The sequence below is a fragment of the Lygodium microphyllum genome, chromosome 4 (assembly GCF_053477565.2).
Source record: "Lygodium microphyllum isolate KBCC chromosome 4, Lygodium_microphyllum_v1.1.10, whole genome shotgun sequence".
Taxonomy (NCBI): domain Eukaryota; kingdom Viridiplantae; phylum Streptophyta; class Polypodiopsida; order Schizaeales; family Lygodiaceae; genus Lygodium; species Lygodium microphyllum.
Genome location: NC_141138.1, coordinates 9,221,549 through 9,243,584, shown reverse-complemented (window position 1 = coordinate 9,243,584; position 22,036 = coordinate 9,221,549). Strand labels below are relative to the sequence as shown.

Sequence of the window (22,036 nt, the reverse complement as noted above, 5' to 3'; positions counted from 1 at the left end):
CCTTCCGCAAATGTCCCTTCTTGCCACAGTGGTAACACTGGGCCTTCGACTTCTTCTTCCCGTCACCCTCTCTGAAGCTACATAAGCCTCACCTCCATAATGTGCCGGAAGCCGCCCCTGTAATCTCAAGGATCTCTCATGCTCAAGAAGCATCGAGGTCATATGTGTAAAACTGACAGGAGTCGATGATGTTTGCGTCCGCAAAGCATTGGCCACTCCATCAAACTCCGGAGGGAGCTTGTAGAGGACCGTCCCGACGAGATGCGCCTCGGGAAGAGCAGATTGCATGTGCCGAAGCTGGTCCTGTACCTGCGTAACACGAAGAAGAAAAGACTGAATAGTATCTTTCCGCTCAAACTTCATCTGCTGGAGCTGGCCATAAAGTGTGACTGCCCGCATGGTGGAAGGGGCCTTGTACATCTGCTGCAACTTCTGCCATACTTCAGGAGATGTCCTACAGGAGGTAACCACCGGTAAGACCGCTTTAGAAATACACCGAAGCAACGCCGAGTAAGCACGGGCATCGTCCGAGTCCCATGTGAGCACCGCTTCCTCATGGTTGTCATCATTAAAGTCTTCAGGAAGAGGAAAAGGACATAGAGGTCGAGGAATAGCTCCACAGACGATGTACCATAACCGCTTCTGCACAAACCAAGCTTTCATGACAGCACTCCATGTGAGATAATCAGGGCCATGTAACTTATCATCAGTGGAAGTGCACGGAGGAGCCATATGGAAGATAGAGAGAAAACACAGCTAAAACACAAGCACAGACTGCAGAAAATGAGAGTTCACATGCAATAGAACCCAAAATCGGATCAATAGAAGACAAAATCTGCTGCAGAAAGTAAAAAAATCAGTCAAAAACTGCCAAAAAACAGCAAAAACGGCCTGAAGTAACATTCACCCAGCCACGAGAGATGCTGAATCAGCAAAACGCAGGCTGTAAACTGGAGAAAAACAGGTAGAAAACTGTCGCCAGCAGCTGCAGATGAAAAACGCAGGCAGTAGAGGGTGCGTAGGCAGCAGGCGATGGTAAAACTGCAGAAAACACAGGTCAAACGGGTCGCCTGTAGGGAGCAGCAGCCGCCTGAGCAGAAAAGGGGAAAACAGTCTTGAAATCAGCAGTAAAACACAGCAGAAACACACATCCTAAAAACTGATACCATGTCAGAAGTGGAGCAGCGGTGGAAGCATAAACATGTGCTGAAATAAACTGCTGAAACACAAGACAAAAAGAGAAAAGAAAAGAACACGATACAGATGAGAACTCAGATGTATGCACGGGAAATGGAATCCATATATCTGAACACGAGACAGTCGCATACAACAGTGAGTCACTGGCTGCGTGGACACTGGCACTGGCACTTGCTCCTCTCTCCACAGAGTCTGCAGATGGTGAAGATGATGATGATGATGATGATAATGACTAAGGAGGAGCACTGAGTATAAATAGGCTAAAAAAGTGGGGAGCAATAATGCTGGTCAGACAGCATTAATGCTGGCTGACTGGTGCATAAAAATGCTCCACTGGCATAAAATGCCACACCAGAAAAAAACCTAAAATACCTAAAAAATGCCCAGCCCAGATCAAGCTCAGACTCACACATGAGCTGACAAATACTCTGCTAACAGGAGGACCATGTCTATTATTTGCAAAAGGCCCTCTATGGCTTGAATCAAGCTCCTAGGGCTTCGTATTGGTGGATCCATTGGTTCTTTCTACAAGGTGGCTTCTTCCAATAGACATCCCATGAGATGGGATCATATATCCTCTACCATTGTGACTAAGAGTTATAGCCAACAAACACCTACTTCTTGAAAGCCAACTCAAACTTATCCCTTTGTTTCTTTGGAATGTAAACATAGGAAAGGAGGACCATGTCTATTATTTGCAAAAGGCCTTCTATGGCTTGAATCAAGCTCCTAGGGCTTCGTACTAGTGGATCCATTAGTTCTTTCTGCAAGGTGGCTTCTTCCGATAGACATCCCATGAGATGGGATTATATATCCTCTACAATAGTGACTTAAGAGTTGTAGCCAACAAACACCTACTTCTTGAAAGCCAACTCGAACTTATCACTTTATTTCTTTGGAATGTAAACATAGGTATCACATCCAAACACCCTAAAATAGGAAACATCCAACTTTAGTTCAAAATAAGCCTCAAAAAATGAGTCTTACTTGTAATGGCAAATGTAGGGGGGACCAATTTAGAGTATGAACTACGGTGGCCACTACTTCAGCCCAAAGACACTAAAGTGCCTACCAACGCTTCATCATAGTTCAAGCCATCTCAATCACAATTCTATTCTTCCACTCCAAAGTACCATTCTCTTGAGGACTATTCATATTAGCATACCCCTAATGAATTCCTCGATCTGCACAAAACTAAGAAAATTCATTGGAGACAAATTATCCACCTTTGTCGGATCTCGCTATCTTAAGCTTCCTACCTAAACAATTTTCCTCAAAGATGAGTCAATCCTTAAAATGTCAAAAAGTTTCAGACTTCGGTGCAAATGTTGTGCCTATGTCATCCTATTGTAATCATCTGCAATCCACATAAAGTAAAGACTCATTGAGTGACTCTCTCTCTTGATCGATCCACACAAATTTATAAAGAGAAGCTCTAAGGAATCCTTTGCCTTTCGCAAAGCCTTTCTAGGAATCACATCTCTATGTTATTACCACACATACAAGATACACACGATAGATGGCCTAATCATGAGCTACCTTCCTAAGGTACTCGTAGTTGAGGTGGCCATACCGTGTATGCCATAGCTTGAACTGAAACTAAGAAGTAAAAGCATGTGTCTCATCTTTCCATCAAGAACCTAAAAGAAGTTCCTATCAAACTCAACCATGTGGCTAGTCCACAAATCTTGCTCACTGAAAGGAGATGATAGTCCAAGCCTGTAACATAACGATCCTCCATGTGTGAGCACCATCATGCCCATCTAGAATCAGCTGTATATCACCCTTACCTTGTATAGGAACCAAAGAACTATCACCAATCAAAATATACCCATAAACAATCAACTGCATATCACCCTTACCTTGTATAGAAACCAAAGAACTATCACCAATCAAAATATACCCATAAACAATCAACTGCATATCACCCTTACCTTGTATAGAAACCAAAGAACTATCACCAATCAGAATATACCCATGCATTGGACGTATACAAGCAATACAATCTAGAGGAGTCATGTAGTGAGAAGAGCAGTACGCCACTATCCACAATCCGCTGGCAAGACTGTGGGGTCATCAACACTACATCAAACAGATCGTGTGGAGAAGGCTCAATAACCTCCAAATGTAGAAATATTGCTGATGAAGGAGCAACCACAAGTCCTAAGTCATTTGTAGTCTTCTTTTCCTCCTTGGTGTCCTTATCCTTATCAAAACAATCTTTCTTTTAGTGACCTCTCTTACCATAGATGTGGCAAGTAGACTCCTTGTCTCCCTCCTTTTACTTTTGCTTCCCCTTCTTTTCGAAAGCCAAAAGATGTAGACATTCAGCTTATCCCAATGTGCTTGTACCTTCACTAACTTTGCTTCTTCCGCTTGCTTCAAACTCATCTTTTGTAGAGAAGGTGAAGGCCATAAAGGCTTCCTCTTCCGTCTTCTAGCCCTAATAGTGCTACCATCCCTCACAACTCTCCACTGAAAGGAATGCAGGAGATGCGGGAGAGAAGAGCACACACAATGTAGGTGTTGTCAATAATATTATGACAACCTTATTGCACTTTCATATATATATGAATAAAGAATATGAGCGGTCACTGTACACGAGCAGACCCAAGGGCCTTTTACCCCAACAACCTCCCACTAAAAGGCCACTGGGCCAAGGAGTGAAAAAACAAAACAAAAGAAAAGAGACAAGGTAAGGAATCATGACATCTCACCCAACGCCCAATTGGAAAGCGAGCTGTGCAATAAGTGTCGGGAATCTCCGAGTCCAAGACATCCAGGAGGCAAGTGATCCCGCAAGCATCAGCATGGCACATACAAAACAGCGGAGAGCATCCAAACTCTCCAGAGTCAATCATTGAAAGAGGGCCAACATCCCGAACACAAGTCAGATGGGGTCTCAAGACAGTATGCAGCCTCAGCGAAGCGGAAGACTGACATACGACTGTAGAATCGACCATAAAGCGCACTGAACGCGTATCAAGAGGCCTGAGAGGTGCCTGCGTCTCATAAAAGACAGTATGACGGCTGCGTAGAACCTGTTGGGCATCCAAATTCCCAAAATTTGTAAGCCGTAAAGTCACCATCTCCATAACCAAGGAGAAGACATCTGCGTGACATAGACTCATGTGGCATACTGACAGTGGCCTGGCAGCCAAACATCCTCAAGTGATCATAGGAGGGTCATACCACTCCATGCCTCATGCGGAATAATAACATCCAAAGAGAAACACAACGTCCGATTAACCAAGTAGACTGCCGTCATAAGGGCCTTAGTCCAAAAGCCATAAGACAACCTAGCCGTGGTAAGCATAGAAGCAACCTTTGCCTGTAAAGTCAGGCACATGCCATGAGCAATCCCATAATACCGTGGGCATAAAAAATCAATGACATATTGCTGACAAGAGATCCGTAAGCTAGGAGAGATAGCATGACTCTCATAATCCATCTGCAAGTATCTAGGCCTGCTACCAGCAAAATCCATAAGCCTATCAAGCATAGTAACAGCATCCTCAATCCGTACCAAAGGGTAAGCCCAAACACGGTGGGTAGCATGATCCATAAAGGTCACAAAATACGACGCTCCACCAAGTGACTGGGAAGGCATAGGTCCATATATTGCAACATGGACTAGATATAGAGGAGCATGCCTCACACGATCGCCATAAGCCAAAGAGGCATTGCACGGACCATGAGTACAATGAGAACAAGTAGCATGGCGAAGAGCAGGCAATAAGCCCATATCACATAAAGCATCCATCTCAGTGTGTCGTACATGGCCTAGGCGACAATGCCATAACAATGCATATGGTATTTGCGTAACTACAACCATAGAATCTCCCACATGAGAGACATGCACTACATAATCACTGCCATATCTAGCACCTCTGGCCAATACCAAGCAACCACAATGGATTTTCCATGAAGTATCCCCAAGAGACATAATATCTTGCACAAGGCAACTGACTGACAGAGATCAGGCTCTTACTGAGCATAGGTATATGCAAGACATCACGGAGCATAAGAGAAGACCCATTTGGCAAAGCCAAGTGTATATCCCCCGTACCAATAACATGACAATTCTGCTCAAGGCCCAAAGAAATACATCCATCAACCTCCCTACAAGAAGAGAACCAAGCTCTATGCGGAGTAACATGACAAGATGTCATACTATCTAAAAGCCAATCAAAGGTATAGGCCGTATCACTGAGCAAGTAATCTGCAGGGTAACACGATGCCAGGAGTCTAGGCTCAGCTGCATCATCATGGGTAACTACATGTACCATACCACTATCAACAGTGGTCTCACCTACTGTATCACTGACTCTGCTCTCATATCTAATGCGGCGCAATCTTTTTTGCTCTCTAATCCACTTGAAGCATTTACGCTCCACATGCCCTGTCTTTCCACAATGAAAGCAAACAGAACTTGTAAAACCTGTAGAAGATGACAATTGCTTTGTAATAGCATAAGTAGGGCTGTCCAATACATCCAAAGAGCTCAAAGAATCAGGGGAACTCTCATCAGAGAGAACAAACTTATCAAGAGGACTGTCTGCATGACTAGAAGAGCTGGAAGTCGCCATAGTATACTGCAAAGGGAACTCATCCAAACCAAAAGGGGAGAACATAAAGGCATTAACCACGGATGCAAAAGCTCCCACACAGACAAGCCTAGCAGACAAAAGCATGACATATCCAACCACTGTAACTCGCAGCAATAAAAACGTAAGCATGCCTCGGAGCCATAAATGCATAAGCATCCCCGAAACATAGGAGTATACATAACTTTGCAGTGTCTCATACCATGTACTGACATACATGTCCAGCCAAGAACGGTAGGTGACAAATAAACTTGCAAGAATCAAGCTCCAACAAAAGCCCAAATATCTGTGTAAAAGCATCCAGGTAAGAGGCTTTGTAAAATACATAGCAACAGACCATATGCATACACAAGTGGCCATAAAGATCAATTGCTCCCTGACATACACGGGCAATAGCAGCCCAAATAGTAAAGATACCATACAACAAAGAAGCAAGACGGCCATAACTGTAAATCCCAAGCACTATCCAAGTCCACTGATCAGTAAGTATCCCGCATATCAAATGCAAAAGAGCAATCACAGCTCAATAGGCAACTGCGAAAACAAGAAAGCAATCACTGCTCAATACCTGTAAGTGCATCCAAGTAATAGCCAAGATCCATAATCGGACCATCAAATCCCATATAGCATCCAAGGTCGTAACGGAAAAAGCCAAGTCGTAACGGAAAAAGCCGAGTCAATGTCCAACTGCTCAAGGGGATACTCAGACGAGTGTCAAGATGAGGCTCAAACAACTGCCATCCACAACCAACCAAAAGCATTCACCAAGACATCATAACCTACACTGGGTAGCCTACGCATAAACCATATCATGACACCAAAATGCCTACTGCAAGGAAGTAGCAGTGAACCATAAAATCGAGCTCTAATCTCAGCTCAAAATAATTTCGGAGCATAGAAGAACCATGTGACATCATCCAAATGCATGAATACATCAATCCAAGTAGCCAAGAGCACCCGTACGCAATAGACATAACCTGGCAAATCATTGAATAGCTTCAGTCCTGAAGTTTCCAGCAGCATATAATCTCTGTAAACTGAGCAAATCAGTGCTCAATCCAAGCTCAAATCCATAGGCAAACCATAAGCATACATTCCCATATGTATAGGCACCAACCGGGCATAATCGGGCATCAAATGCTAAGACATGTAAGCATAAAATTGAAGTAACACGTGGCTGCCCTGTTTTGGACAGATCTAGGACTGTTCAAAGCAGTCAATGGCTGAGCTAAATCAGCTCTAAATGCGTCTCACATAAGAGGCATAACATCCACAAGTGATCCAGTACCAACAGACATCAGTAGAAGCATCACATAAGCCATAGGCATACAAATACATGCTGTCTCAGACTTGAAATCTATTGTAGAATATTATGTCATCAAAATTTGACAAATCCGACATCATCATCGCGCCCGGAGCATGCCAAAACCCCAACTTAGACTCTTACCTTGCCTGAATCGGATTCCCAAAGTCCAAGATATGACAAAAAGAGTGATTTTTGAGCCATTTTTGCAAACAGGTGTAAATAAACGTCCACTGCCAAAGAGGCAATATGAGGGAGTGGTGGTTTGGCATTCTAGCCTTGTTCATATATATGTGCAGTGAACCCGGACTAAGGATTCCCACACACGTTGAAGTCTAGCAAGTTTTAAAATCCTAAAGCTAGGATTAACATCCAAGTTTCTGGTGAGCTATTTTGCTTGACAAAGAGTGATCATTGCTCCTAGTTTTAGCTCACATGAGGGGACTATTTGGGTCTAGTCGAAGGTGATGAATCCATGGTTGTGATGTCCTTTTTGCGAAGCTAGTTCATGATCGGCATTGAGAGTTGCTCTAGCTAGCTTTTTGTTTTCAAGGCTTAGTATGATCAACATCAACATCAATGTCTTTCCAAGAAACCTTGGTGGTGGCTTGATCACCTACTACTTGGGTATCTATGGTCCTCTCTAGGTGTAATTGTCATATGTACTATGATGAGTCATTATCATTGTATATTTTATTGTCTCAATCATCCATGATTAGAGAAGGTTGATTAAGATTGATCGACTAGATTGCGGGTATCAATTCCTCTTTGATATTTTGTATGCCTATTTATAGGCACGCTCCCTCCTCCACAATTAGTCACTTTATTCACATCGTGGTGGAGAGAGGAAGACCATGCACAATAGTTTTGGGCTATCTTGTTCATTGCTATATGGATTCCATTTCCCATGCATATTCTTCTTGAGTTCTTCTTTTCTTTGTAGTATTCTTCTTTCTTTTTGTATTTGTGCAGTTTATTACAGCAGTTTCTCACGCTTCCATTGCTGCACTCTATTCTAATAAGATCTAGATAACATCTAATTAGGACTAGCTTCCATCCCCTCCTTCATGGCATTCATGGATTTGGAATAGCTTCCATTCCCAGATCCTTTCATGACACTCGTGGATTTCGTGTACATGATTAGGATCAGCTATTGTCATAAACCTAATTGGCATTGCTATACACAGATTTGTCTCATAGGCTAATAGGCCTCTACTAGAAATTCTCTCCCCCATGTGTGTGTGGTAAGCAAATTAGTTAGTTAATTAGAGAGAGACTTCCAAGCTCCTACCTTGTTTGCGCTTGGAATTGTCCTCAATGCAAACTCTCTGATGTTCTCTCTCGAGTCAGGCAGCATCAGCTTCAACGGCAGGTTCGGAAGATGTACAATGCGAGGAGGGAACTTTCGAGCGGTGGGGGGAAGTTTCGGACGAAACGTTGCTGAAGCCAAAAGATCTCTCCCAGCGAAAGACGAAGCCATTGTAAGCTCTTTCCGAGCAAGACACGAAGCCTTTCGAGCAAGCTTGGACGCCATCGTAAGCACGCGTACCCTCGCCTTCTGCCTCCTCAATGCCACGGCGTTCTGCTCATCTCTCTCCCTCTCTGTGCCTCTCTCAAAGGGCCTAGAAATTTTCTAATAATTGGGTTGAGGGCTTAAGTAGAAGGGTAACTTCACAGTTGTACTCTTTTTTTCAACACGCATAGATACGTATTAGAATAAGTAAAACTTCTAAAGATAAGCTCTTTTTTTAATGCGGCTTAATTATATATTTCATCAAAAGGGTAAAGTGAGTTTTTACAACGTGGCATTAAGCCATTAGACTAAGCTTTTTGCAAAAAAGCTAGTAAGTCTAATGAGAGCTTCTAAGCTGCTTCATCAACACTCTAATTTCCGAAGTTAGTAATTCCCAACACTCATTAGGAGGTTTCTTAGGTCCTCTCCCAAAAATGTAATCATTTCTTCTCCCCCATATAAACTTGAGAACAACAGCACTACTCGTGGAGATTAGTTTCCAATTGGCTTCATCTAGATTTCTAAAATCGGCAAAAAAAGCAACAGACATGTTGAATTGATTCTTGAGGTTGGCTTCATGCAACAACCGCTTGATTCTACTCTAGATTGGCCTAGTGTGGACACATTCCCAAAAGAGATGTTTTTTGTCTTCTTCCGCTTTATGCAGAAGGGGCAAAGAGTGGCGATATTTGCACATGACAAGCGAGACTCTTCCTCATTGGTAGTCTCTTGAGAAGGAGACGCCATCTAAATACATTTAATATGTAGGAAGAAGTGGCTGACCACACCCTCTTTAGTCGTGTTACCCAAGTGAATAGCCTTGTACGAGGAAATATCTTCTTCCATCCGGAGGAGACATTCATACTTATGATTGAGTTCGAGTCTGCAAAGTTTTCTTCCTACAGTGACCAAGTCTTTTACCATGATGTGTCTCTAGGGAATGAATCACAAGAATAGCCCTTGGCATGATAAAGGCTGGCCAGTCATCCCTGACCAGCAGACAGAAGGATTGGCTTACTTCTACATTGGCAAAGTTACCCTTGTGATAATAACTAATCCTATGTTCTGACATGTAATCGGTCTCCAGCTCTCCCTAGACATTCTTTTTCCTACTTCTTAGGTATAAGTTCCTTCCAAACTCTGTTTCTAGTATGCCAACATCTAAGAGACAAGCTAGTTCCTGTAGCACAACTTTCTTCCTGCACTTAGGGAATGGCTAATAGAATTGAGTGGGATTTCATTCTCCAATCCTTGTTGGACATGGGGTTGGGTAAAAAATTCATAAAATACATCTCTATCCTTTTCAAGAACACCTCAGCTAGAATAACAATCAAAGGGGATCTCACTCCCCCATTCCCCCTTGGGAGATCAATTAGGCAAAGTTGCCATCTTGCTCCTCTCCCTTTTTCTATTTTAGAGCTGATAGCCTTGGATGGCTGATAGAGGATCAATAGCAGAAAGGAAACATTAAAGGAATTAAACTGCCTTAGGGGAGCAAAGGATATGATTCTAAGCATGTTTGCTAAATGACAATAACTCTACCATAAACAATGACCCTGTCTCAATTGCTTCCTTTTGGGAATGCTTAGAGACCTTTTGCCTAGCCTCTGGCTCAAAGATCTAGAGGTTGGTTGTAAATCCATCAAAGAAAGCACAATCTTCCACCTATTGAGCATCCCCATGGGGTTTGGAGTCATCATGAAACAAAGATGGCAATGGGTGATGGACTAGTTACAAAACAAGTTGAATAAATGAAATTACCTCAAACAAGGGTTTGCCTCAAGAATAGTCATACTTAACCATATCATTCTACCCTCATGTGTCTACTTCATTTCCAACTAGCACCCTCTAGAATCCAACATGTCACAATTGGAGGCCCTTTGTAGAAATTACCTATAGGAAGAGTCTCCAAAGTTCAAAACACCAAAAGTTTCCTAGAAGACTTGCACTCTACCTAAGAAACTAGGGGGACTTTGCATAACTAACATATACTTTTTGGCAAACAAACTAGCAAGAAAGTGGGTGCTTAGAAGTATGGCTCATCCCCATGAGGACTAGGTTATTCTCTTCACTCACTCTCTAACCACATTCAGAGCCTCCTCTTGCCCAAGATTGCATTGCCTCTCCCCTCACACAGTGATCTTTGCATATGCTAAATTTACTTCCTCAAGTACCACACCACTTGTCAAAGAACTATGGATTGCATGGTTGAAATTCAAACCCCTCCTCCAAATACAACCCAAACCCAAAACAATGTGTTGGTCGGCCCAAGACTCCATATGGCTTAGTCAAACTATCTCTCCTATCCCTTTAGACCAACTAAAGCAAGCGAGTGGACTTTTCTCTCCATAAAAGTGTATGGACTCAAGAAAAAGCAAGGAGTATTGGGATCAATACATGAATATGTCCTCATTATGTAAAATAAATCAAAACTCTCCCTCATCTTTTTATCAGTTGCTCTATTGTCGAAGCTTTCGCAAGCTCAACCACCCACTGGAGTTGACAAAATGCTTATTGTTTCAAGCGCTTTATCCAATTTGACAATGGTTAGCTCTCGCATAGCCTATACATCCTCTGCACTCATCAATCTATCCATTCTTCTCCCAAAACACACGAAAGCAAGAATGAATAAATCAACAAGAGTATAATGAACTCACCACCTTATCTTCTTCTCGATACTACAAAGCAAAGGCTTGATGGTGGCTCCACGATCCTCATAATGCGCCTTGAGTGAGCTCCACTTCCATTCCCTCAATTGACATGCAAGCTCCATGAAGAATAAGAAGAGAAGAAAGAAGAAGAGGAAGACTAAGAGGAAACAAGAGCTTCTCCAAGCTAATCCCTAACTCTACCTCACACACACACACACACACACACACACACACACACACACACACACACACACACCCTCTCTCTCTCTCTCTCTCTCTCTCTCTCTCTCTCTCTCTCTCTCTCTCTCTCTCTCTCTCTCTTTCCAAGACATGGGAGCGGGAGACATGTAGAATTTCGGATATCCCAGGGTACATAATTCATAGTGCATATCAACCACATGTAGGAAAAAGAGGGCAAGGAGGAGTTGCATGCATATACAAATGTCATTGGAAGGAATGATTGGTGTACGTAAAGTAGACCGACATAAGTGGTACATATGGATTATGATCAAGCACACTATATCGATGTACATTGCGAGATGTTACATTCCACATAAGGAGTCCCCCTTCTATGCACGACATGAAGTGGATTCACAAGAACCTTTTGAAGATTTGAGTATGGATGTATGCACGTATATGCAAGGACATATGATGGTCTTAGGTGACTTAAATGCGCGTATTGGACGTATGCAATTTCAGCCCATAGCGCGTGATGAGCTAGACAAGGAAGAGGTTGTGGATGCACGTTGGTGTAGACAGTCTGAGGATATTGACATTAACACTCATGGACATGCTTTGAAGGATATGGTTAATGGTTTGCAAATGCCGATATTGAATGGTATGAATTGTTTCCCCGATACTTAAGGATACATGTGCTACTCAGCTAATGGAGATTCAGTGTGGTAGACTATACAATGGTACACATGAATGGTTTATGCATGATCAGAGAGTTCTAGTTAGGTGAAAAACATCCAAAATTAGATCATATAGCTTTGGGCTTGACACTTGATATTTGCCACCATGTAGGACATGCAGAGGACGTAGTAGGTATTGGTGCATTCTGTATTGATGTCGACAAGCCTAAGAGATGCAGTGTTAAATACGGGTATAGAGGTTTCTGGGAAACCAAAGAGCAATCACAAAAATGTCAAAGGATTGCCATGCAAGAAATGGTTTGATGATGAATGTAAGGCTACACGTAGAAAGCTAAAAATCCTCCCTAAGGGACAAGAACAAAGTGAGGCAGAAAAACGATATAATGCTCTCACACGTAAAAAGTGACAACAATATGTAGTGGCCCAAGAAAGTGAAGATACTAGGGAGTTTGAGAAATGTCCAAGGCACGCATGGAGAAATTTGCAAACCAAACGGTCAAATGTTATGGGGAATTTTACAGATGTTGACATGCTATCGTGTGTTTGGTGCGCAGATCGGTCGCAGATAGCTCACGTGGTGAATCCCGAAAGGTCCCCAAGAACAAAGTACTCTACTTTTTAGCACAAAAACCCATGTAAAAGCAAGCACGACAAGAGGCAAGAGACAAATTGGGTTCAATCTCCCCCATGCCTTGTGTGAGCGCTTCACAAAGCATGTATTTAATGTATATTTCCAATCTTCATGCTCAATAATAGCCCAATTACAAAAATATGACAAGCTTTTTAGCTTTTGAGTTTGCTTTCTACCAAAAATAGGAAAATAAAGCTAATGGACGGTGCCCATAGAGTCTGGCACGCCCAATCTCAATGTCCAAATAGAAATAACATATCCAGGCGCATAAGCGCATACAAAATAATAATAAATAATCGATGTCTCAATAGACATAACAAAATATAGGCGTGGCGCCTATCAAAATATAGTCCAAAGGTCGAAAACCCGCTAGACTCCAATGCTTTCCTCCGCCACTGCTGCTATCTCTACACATCAACTGAAGCATTCACAATCGTTAGTAAAATAATACAATTAAACTGACAAAAGTGAATACCTAGCAGTCTTCAGCTACATAAATAAATCAAATGGTTAGAAATAAATCCTAACCTTAATTTATTACGAGTGCGCACTCTAAACTCATAAACGTTTATTAATTTAATATGCATTTTGCGGAATCACCCGCTATGGAATCACCCATGTACACACTAAATTAATGAAACGCCCGAAAAGGACAGGCGTCCCCATCAACTTCTCGCACAAAGAATCCTCTTTGCGTATGAGCCCCGGTCATCTAAGTTTACGGAATCCACCGTAAAACCTCACGGAATCCACCGTGGAATATGCCTCCTGGCATCATACCCCCGGGGTGGGATAGCAATTGACCTCAATTGCTATTAGCTCAATGTGGAGCTAACAGAGTGGGGAAAGCATTTAAGTCTCTAGCGTGCATCCATTGTGCTTCCTCTACAGGATGGTTCTTAAAATTCACTAGATATCTAGAATACCTTCGGCCAGTTCTAGTGGTCATGTAGTCAGTGTCTATGATGGCTTGTGGTTCAAGTATTTCAGTCTCTTCTTCTAATAAAGGTGGGTTTTCATATACAGGGTGGATAGATAGTTGGCCTCTAAATGGTCTCAATAAACTAATATGAAATGTATTATGAATTTTCCAATGAGATGGCAGTTCTAACTTGAATGCATTGTCATTAATCTTATGAATGATTCTAAATGGTCCGTAGAATCTAGGAGCTAATTTGACAACTGGATGTCTATCTACACTTTGCAGTCTACGTTTTTCTATTCTAAGCCAAACATAATCATCAACTTTGAAATTCATAGCTTGTCTTTTCTTGTTGGCTTGTTTGGTATATGATTGTTGGGCTTTAGCAATCATATCCTTTACTTCGTCAAAAATAGTGTTATGCATAACAGCAATATCATCAGCACTCTGAATTCTATTAGACAAAGATGCAACAGGTGTAGATAATCTATATCCATAGATAACTTCAAAAGGTGCTTTCTTTGTAGATGTGTGCGGTGTATTATTATATGCAAACTGTAATAAATGTAAATGAGTATCCCATGTCTGAGGTTTAGAGATAGTGTATGCACGTAAAAGATCTAGAATGGTGCTATTTGTGGCTTCTGTTTGTCCATTTCTTTCTGGATGAAATGCAGATGAGAAATCAATCTTTGTGCCTAGATTTGCAAACAGTGTAATCCAAAAATTATTACAAAATCTAGAATCTCTATCTGAAATAATCACTTTCGGCAATCCATGGTTAGTAAAAACAATTTTCAAAAATAATTGTGCTTCTTGTGATGCTGTTAAAGTTTTCTTACATGCAATGAAATATGCTTGCTTACTAAATCTATCTACAATTGTCCAAATCATGTCATGGTTAGATTTAGTATTTGGTAAACCAGTAATGAAATCCATAGATATATGTTCCCAAGGTTTAGATGGAATAGATAAAGGCATTAATAATCCATACTGTTTACCATGATGTCTCTTTATTCTTTGACAAATCAAACATTCAGAAACGAAATTAGATACATCTGCATCCATATGCGGCCAATAAAAATCTTCAGTTAACATGCGTAATGTAGAGATGATACCTCTATGACCTTGATATGGGGGACAATGAATTTCATTCAAAACAAAAGATCGGAATGGAATAGTAACACACAGTCTCTTTTCAAAGAACATAAATCCATCATTATATGACAATGAATCAACAGGAATGAAATTATTTTGAACTAATTTTTGCCAATCAGAATGAAAAGTAATATCCTGGTGATATGTGTCTTTCATAGCAATCAAAGAATCAAAAGATATGATGGAAATATTATGAATTGCAGGTCTTCTACTCAATGCATCAGCAACTACATTTTCTTTTCCAGGTTGGTATTGAATGATAGGATGGAAACTTTGAATGAATGAAGCCCATTTGATATGACGGTCATAAATTTGGGGTTGGCTAAGTAGATGTCTAATGCTTTGCTGGTCGGTCTTTATCATGAATTCTGAACCCATTAAATAATGCTTCCATTGTTTTAATGCTTGTACAACTGCTAAGAGTTCTTTGTCATAAGTGGAATATTTAAGCTCAGAGGGTTTCAGCTTAGAACTAGAATATGCTATTAGATGGTTGTCTTGCATTAATACGGCTCCTATTCCTGATCCGCTAGCATCGGTCACAACTAGAAAGAATGGTCTATTAAAGTCAGGCAATTGTAGAACAGGGGCATTGGTTAATGCACGTTTAAGTAAATCAAAGGATTTCTGCTGATTTTCAGTCCATTGGTAAACAATTCCTTTCTTAAGAAGTTTGGTTAATGGTAAAGCAAGTAATGAGAAATTACGTACAAACTTCCTATAGAAACTAGCAAGACCAAGGAATGAGCGTAGTTCATGTACATTTTTAGGAATAGGCCAATGCAATATTGCATCAATTTTCTTAGGATTAACTTTTATTCCTTCTTTTGATACAATATGACCTAGATATTCTATTTCTGTCTTAAAGAATTCACTCTTGTCAGGATTTGCAAACAATTGATTTTCTTTCAGTAATTGAAAAACTAATGATAAATGCTCATAATGCTCTTTTTCACTTTGACTGAACACTAAAATATCATCAAAGAAAACAATCACACAATACTGATATTTTAGAAAAATACGGTTCATCATTCTACTGAAAGTAGCAGGTGCATTAGTTAATCCGAATGGCATGACTAAGAATTCGTAATGGCCAAACTGTGTCATGAATGCAGTCTTAAATATGTCGGATCTATCTAGCCTCACCTGATGATATCCAGACTTAAGGTCAATTTTACTAAATATAGAAGATCCTTGCAGTTTGTCCATAAGGTCATCAACTCTAGGTATAGGATACCTATTCTTTACAGTGATCTTGTTTAATGCTCGGTAGTCAATACACATCCGATAAGTATTATTCTTTTTCTTGACTAAGAGCACAGGTGCACCGAATGGAGAACTGCTAGGTCGAATTAAGCCTCTATTTAGTAATTCTTCAACTTGACTCTGGATTTCTTTTTGCTCTATTTGATTGTGCCTATATGGGGCTTTGCAAGGTGGTTGTGTGCCAGGTATTAGGTCAATCTTATGGTCTTCTGGACGTGATGGAGGTAAACCTGGTGGTAGGTCTTCTACAAAACAGTCCTTAAAATATGCGAGAAATTCCTTATGCCTAGGGTGCATATGATTTTCCTTTGCATGCAATTCATTCACCCAAATGAGATATGATTTGGTATTCTTGCGTAGTGCACGTTTTGCTTGAGTATGCGAAAGCAGTGGAAAAATATGAGATGCATGCATACCAAATAATGTAATAGATTTTCCTTGAAAATTAATAGTCATTGTGTGTGTGGAATAATCTATATTGGGATTATGTTGGTGTCTCCATGGCATTCCTAGAATAATGTCGCTAGACTGTAATGGGACAACTAAGAAATTTCTTCTTTCAATATATGGACCAATTTGAATTTCTAAATCTTGAACTTCTTGTGTGCCATTGTACCTAGTACCTAAAAATGCAGCTTTTATGCGATAATGCGTAGGTACAGTATGCAATTTTAATTCCTTTACCAATTTTGCTGAAATAAAGTCATGGGTACTACCGTCATCATGCAATATAGTTCTTTCTTTTCCATGCACCATACATTTCATAGTCAACAATGAATGTGAAGTAGGCATACCTGGTAGAGTGTCAGAAGTAGTAGTAATATCATCCTCTTCTTCAGTGAAATCTGGCATATCCTCATGCTCTTCTTCGTCCATAGCTTCAAGGTAGTTGATATGTGCTGGTGGCTTCTTTGAATGACAATTTGCTGCGAGATGCCCTGGCTGGTGACACTTGTAGCATACAATGGGCTTGGCTTTGGTCACATTATTTGCAATGGCTGGGAGTCTGGGTATATTTGGATTTGCTTGTGGAATAGGCTTAGGATTTGGATTGACAGTGGATGGTAATGCAGGTGGTTTAGGCCAATTCTTGCGGAAAGATGGTGATGAAAAATGACCTGGATTAAACCTTCTGAAATTGGAATTGAATTGTTTAGATCCATAATTACCGTTTGCTTGGAATGGCTGTGGTCGTCGATCTCTTCCGCGTAACTTATCTTCAGTGTCGTGAGCTAAGGAGATGGTGTCTTCAAGGGTAGCAGGCTTGAACATGTTTACTTCAGCGTAGTAATGTCCAAGAAGTCCAGACATATACTTCCGCTTATGCGTCGTCTCTGGTACGTCTTCAAGCATGCGTAGCCGTAGGAGTGCATTCCAAAAACGCTCTGTATACTGTGGAATAGGCTCACGATCTCGCTGTTGAAGTAAATCCCATTGCTTGATAGCCTTCTCATGAAATTGCGGTGGTAGGAAATTTTGCATGAACTTATTCTTGAAATCTTTCCATGTAGCAGAACATTCTATACTCTTGCGGACTACAGTCCACCAAAGTGATGCTCTGTCTATCAGATGATTAGTAACACACTTGATTTTATCTTTTTCGGGATAAGTTTCCTCATGGAAATAGTCATCAAACTGGCTAATGAATGATAAAACAGTCTTTCCTTCTCTTATGCCATTGAAAGTGCGAAACTTGAAACTTCGTTTACTTATCTTGGATTCCTTGCGAATGGTTTGTGCTTCAAGAGTGGCGTCGATGGTACGGCGAATCAAATATTCAGCTTGAGGTTCTTCTTTATCGGTGGACGCTCCTTGTAGCTTTGTCAATTGTGCTTGCAAGGCTTGCCTAGCTCTTCGCTCTTCTTCCAATTGTAGCATGATAAGGTCCAGCTTTTGTTCCATGGTAGGCTCGGGTAGATCGTCTTCAGCCATAGGATCATCCATATGTGGGGTAGTCATCCTGTAAAACTCAACAAACCTTTCTCACTCAAAATCAGTTAGCGGGATGAGCGTAGCTCAAATTTGGGGTTACAAGGCTATGTATTTTTTTTGGGTATTTTCTTCTTCAATTTTCAGAAATTCTGCAATATTTCTGTCTCCGTTTGCTGAAAGTACTGCAACGAACTTGCAGATAGGTAGAACAGCTTGCTGCGAACAACTTTCCAGTTCAGAGTTTTTGCATACAAACAAGTCTTCTATGAGTTTTAAGCACTAGTCAGTTCTGATTTAGTCTGACTTGCAGAGTTGCAGACTTAGCAGACTTGCAGAGTTGTTGACTTGCTGGACTTAGGCCGACTTGCAGAACTTGCAGAACTTGATTACCGTCGACTTACGGAACTTGACTTCAGGAGTGCGAGACCCGGAGTTACTGAACTTGTTTGCCCAGTGTGACTTGCAGAGGATTGTGTGACTTGAAGAAAGCTTAGTGATTTAAGCTTTGACTTAAGGATTAAGAGAGCTTAATGGTGGAGTACAGGCCGCCGTTTTTTTTCGTGAGGGGGGGGGCCGTTTTTTTTGGTCGCGCGTGATTTTTGGGGCATCTTCTGATAGCACGATGATAAATTTTGGAAGCTTAAAAGCTTCTTAAGCTTCTTCTAAGCTTAACTTAAGCTTAACTTATGAGAGATGAAAGATATTAATTTTATTTTCTCACTGTTTCTTCACGACTTGTATGTGAGGATGTAGGAGTGGTCCTCCGCCTGTAGAGCCTGGTCCTTCGCGATCTAACAGTGGAAACAGGGGTTCTTGATCGCCAAAAGTCTGCCTGTATCGACGGTTCGCGATGAGATTGACTGTAGAGCCCGTTTGTCCCTGGAGCTCCGCCTTCGCCCGAGATTGGTAGCGATTGGAAGCTCTTGATCTCTGCTCCGCTCTGATACCACTGGTGCGCAGATCGGTCGCAGATAGCTCACGTGGTGAATCCCGGAAGGTCCCCAAGAACAAAGTACTCTACTTTTTAGCACAAAAACCCATGTAAAAGCAAGCACGACAAGAGGCAAGAGACAAATTGGGTTCAATCTCCCCCATGCCTTGTGTGAGCGCTTCACAAAGCATGTATTTAATGTATATTTCCAATCTTCATGCTCAATAATAGCCCAATTACAAAAATATGACAAGCTTTTTAGCTTTTGAGTTTGCTTTCTACCAAAAATAGAAAAATAAAGCTAATGGACGGTGCCCATAGAGTCTGGCACGCCCAATCTCAATGTCCAAATAGAAATAACATATCCAGGCGCATAAGCGCATACAAAATAATAATAAATAATCGATGTCTCAATAGACATAACAAAATATAGGCGTGGCGCCTATCAAAATATAGTCCAAAGGTCGAAAACCCGCTAGACTCCAATGCTTTCCTCCGCCACTGCTGCTATCTCTACACATCAACTGAAGCATTCACAATCGTTAGTAAAATAATACAATTAAACCGATAAAAGTGAATACCTAGCAGTCTTCAGCTACATAAATAAATCAACTGGTTAGAAATAAATCCTAACCTTAATTTATTACGAGTGCGCACTCTAAACTCATAAACGTTTATTAATTTAATATGCATTTTGCGGAATCACCCGCTATGGAATCACGCATGTACACACTAAATTAATGAAACGCCCGAAAAGGACAGGCGTCCCCATCAACTTCTCACACAAAGAATCCTCTTTGCGTATGAGCCCCGGTCATCTAAGTTTACGGAATCCACCGTAAAACCTCACGGAATCCACCGTGGAATATGCCTCCTGGCATCAGTGTTACAGAACTTTAAATGCATAAATGGGTACAGCCCATCAAATGTGACGTACATGCATAGCCATTTAGTGCTATGTTTACTTTAGAAACATTGGAGGCAGCCCTCAACAAGATGGCTAATGGAAAAGCATGTGATACTTTGCAGTTGAAAGCGGAGATGTTGAAATGGATAACAAAGGAGACGAGACTGTTTATGTTGCATGTGATACATCATGCTTTTGCATATGGTTTTCCCCAAGAATGGCAAGAGAATTGGATACAACCGTTGTATAAGGGAGGAGATCGCAATTTGCTCACAAACTACTGTACGATTATGGTCAGTTCAGCCATGGCAAAGCTATTCATCACTATCCTGGAAATGCAATTGAGTAAATGGGTAGAAAGTAATAACAAACGAGCTTATGGACAAGCAGGTTTTCGCCCCAGTCATAACACCATAGACCATTTGGTTACTTTAAGTGTGCTTATGGATGAGAGTCAACTTGCGGGAGCAACCTTGTATTGTTGTTTTGTGGATTTGAAGAAGGCTTTTGACACCATACCAAGGGTTGGCTTATGGCAACAAATGCAAGAATTTGGGGTCTCAAATGATCTATGCATGGAAATTTACATGATATATCAACGAGTGGTGTGCCACCTCTCAGAGGTCGCAACAAGTTGCTGTCACAAGTATTTGAGAGTAATATGGGAGTCAAACAAGGTTGCCTGCTCTCCCCTACATTATTTGGTTTATCCATTGATAAGCCAGAGGAAATACTTCTCATGGCTATGAATGTAGAGGAAGCCAAAAGCCCACATATTGGTATGTTTGTCATCTTGCTCCTACTTTATGCAGATGACGTGGTCTTCTTTACATATATTGGGGAATGTATGTAGCAGTTCATGGGGATTCTTGAACGGTTTTGTCAAGATAGTGGTTTGACGATGAATGTATCAAAAACAAAGCTAATGGCTATGTGCACTAAGCAATCAAAGACCCCACCAAAAGTACATTATGCGAGACAGTCTATAGAGGTAGTATCTACTTTCAAATGCTTGGGGATTGAGATACCTGCAGACCACAGATGGCATACATGTGTGGAGTGGCAATTAGCGGCAGGGAAAAGCAAGTATTATCACTTTGAAAATGACTACAACCGTACAGATACTAAATGGTGGAAAATACGCTGTATGATTTTTGATGCATACGTTCTACAAACGGTATTATATGGAGTGGAAGTGTGGGAGGGGAGCATCTCCTCATTTGCATGGAATGACATTGAGAAGTTGCAAAAAGATTTTATTCGTAGACGTTTGGGCATCAAAAGCACCACACCATATGTACTTATGCTTTTGGACACTGGTCGTCAGTCAATTGAGGTACATGCTATGATCCGAGTATTGAGATATGCCACCCGAGTACGTCAAATGGATGATATTAGGCTCCCCAAACAGGCATGGGATGCTAGCACACGCCTACAAAAAACCTGGAAAAGTAAAGTGCTTTCAATAGTATGGATGCTGGATATGCGAAAATGGTTTAAAGGGTGGGGAGTGGATAGATATCTAGATATGGCATCCAAAGATATATGCATGTACACATTTCAATCAGACCTCTTATGATCGTATCAAGCAAAACATCAAAGCAAGGGAGCAAATGGCAAACTTGCTTATTACAGTATGCAATTCTATCCTTCATGTTGGGAATCATACATGCAGGTAGAGGCACACACGCAGCCATACGTAGCCAACCCGCTCTCAATGGTATTTAGATGGAGTATTGCACGACTTCAAACTCGATCACACAGTTTATTGATTGAGACAGGTGGATGGAGTGAACAAGCAAGAGAGACGAGGTTATGCAAGTTGTGTGGACTACAAAGTGTAGAATCAGAGGAGCACATGATTATGACATGCCCAACATATGCACGCATATGGACCAACTTTGATATCCCTTTACAAGGGCCACTTCACTAGTTTCTGACCACTACTCCTATATCGAAGTTAGGGGTTCTCATCACCCGCATGTTACACTTTCGGGAGAACCACATTGCATAGATCATTCTTTCACCGTAGCTATCCTTTCCTACCATGGGGGATGAGAATAATTGTATATCTGGAAAGCTCCTAGGGGTCATAATTTGGCCTTCCATGGAAGATAATAAACTACTCTACTCTACTCTACTC

At 41.2% G+C, this 22,036-nt stretch overlaps 1 protein-coding gene across 1 annotated transcript in view; it reads right to left on the bottom strand.

Moving 5' to 3' along the window:
• Positions 1 to 8,737, bottom strand: part of LOC148036781 (Ribosomal protein L23/L15e family protein) — a 61,938-nt gene extending 53,201 nt beyond the window's left edge. Inside the window, exon 1 of the mRNA XM_087675669.1 lies at positions 8,399 to 8,737. Coding sequence (XP_087531795.1) covers positions 8,399 to 8,641 — 243 coding nt within the window. The 5' untranslated portion in view covers positions 8,642 to 8,737. The remainder of the gene's footprint in view (positions 1 to 8,398) is intronic.
• Positions 8,738 to 22,036: the final 13,299 nt, after the last annotated feature.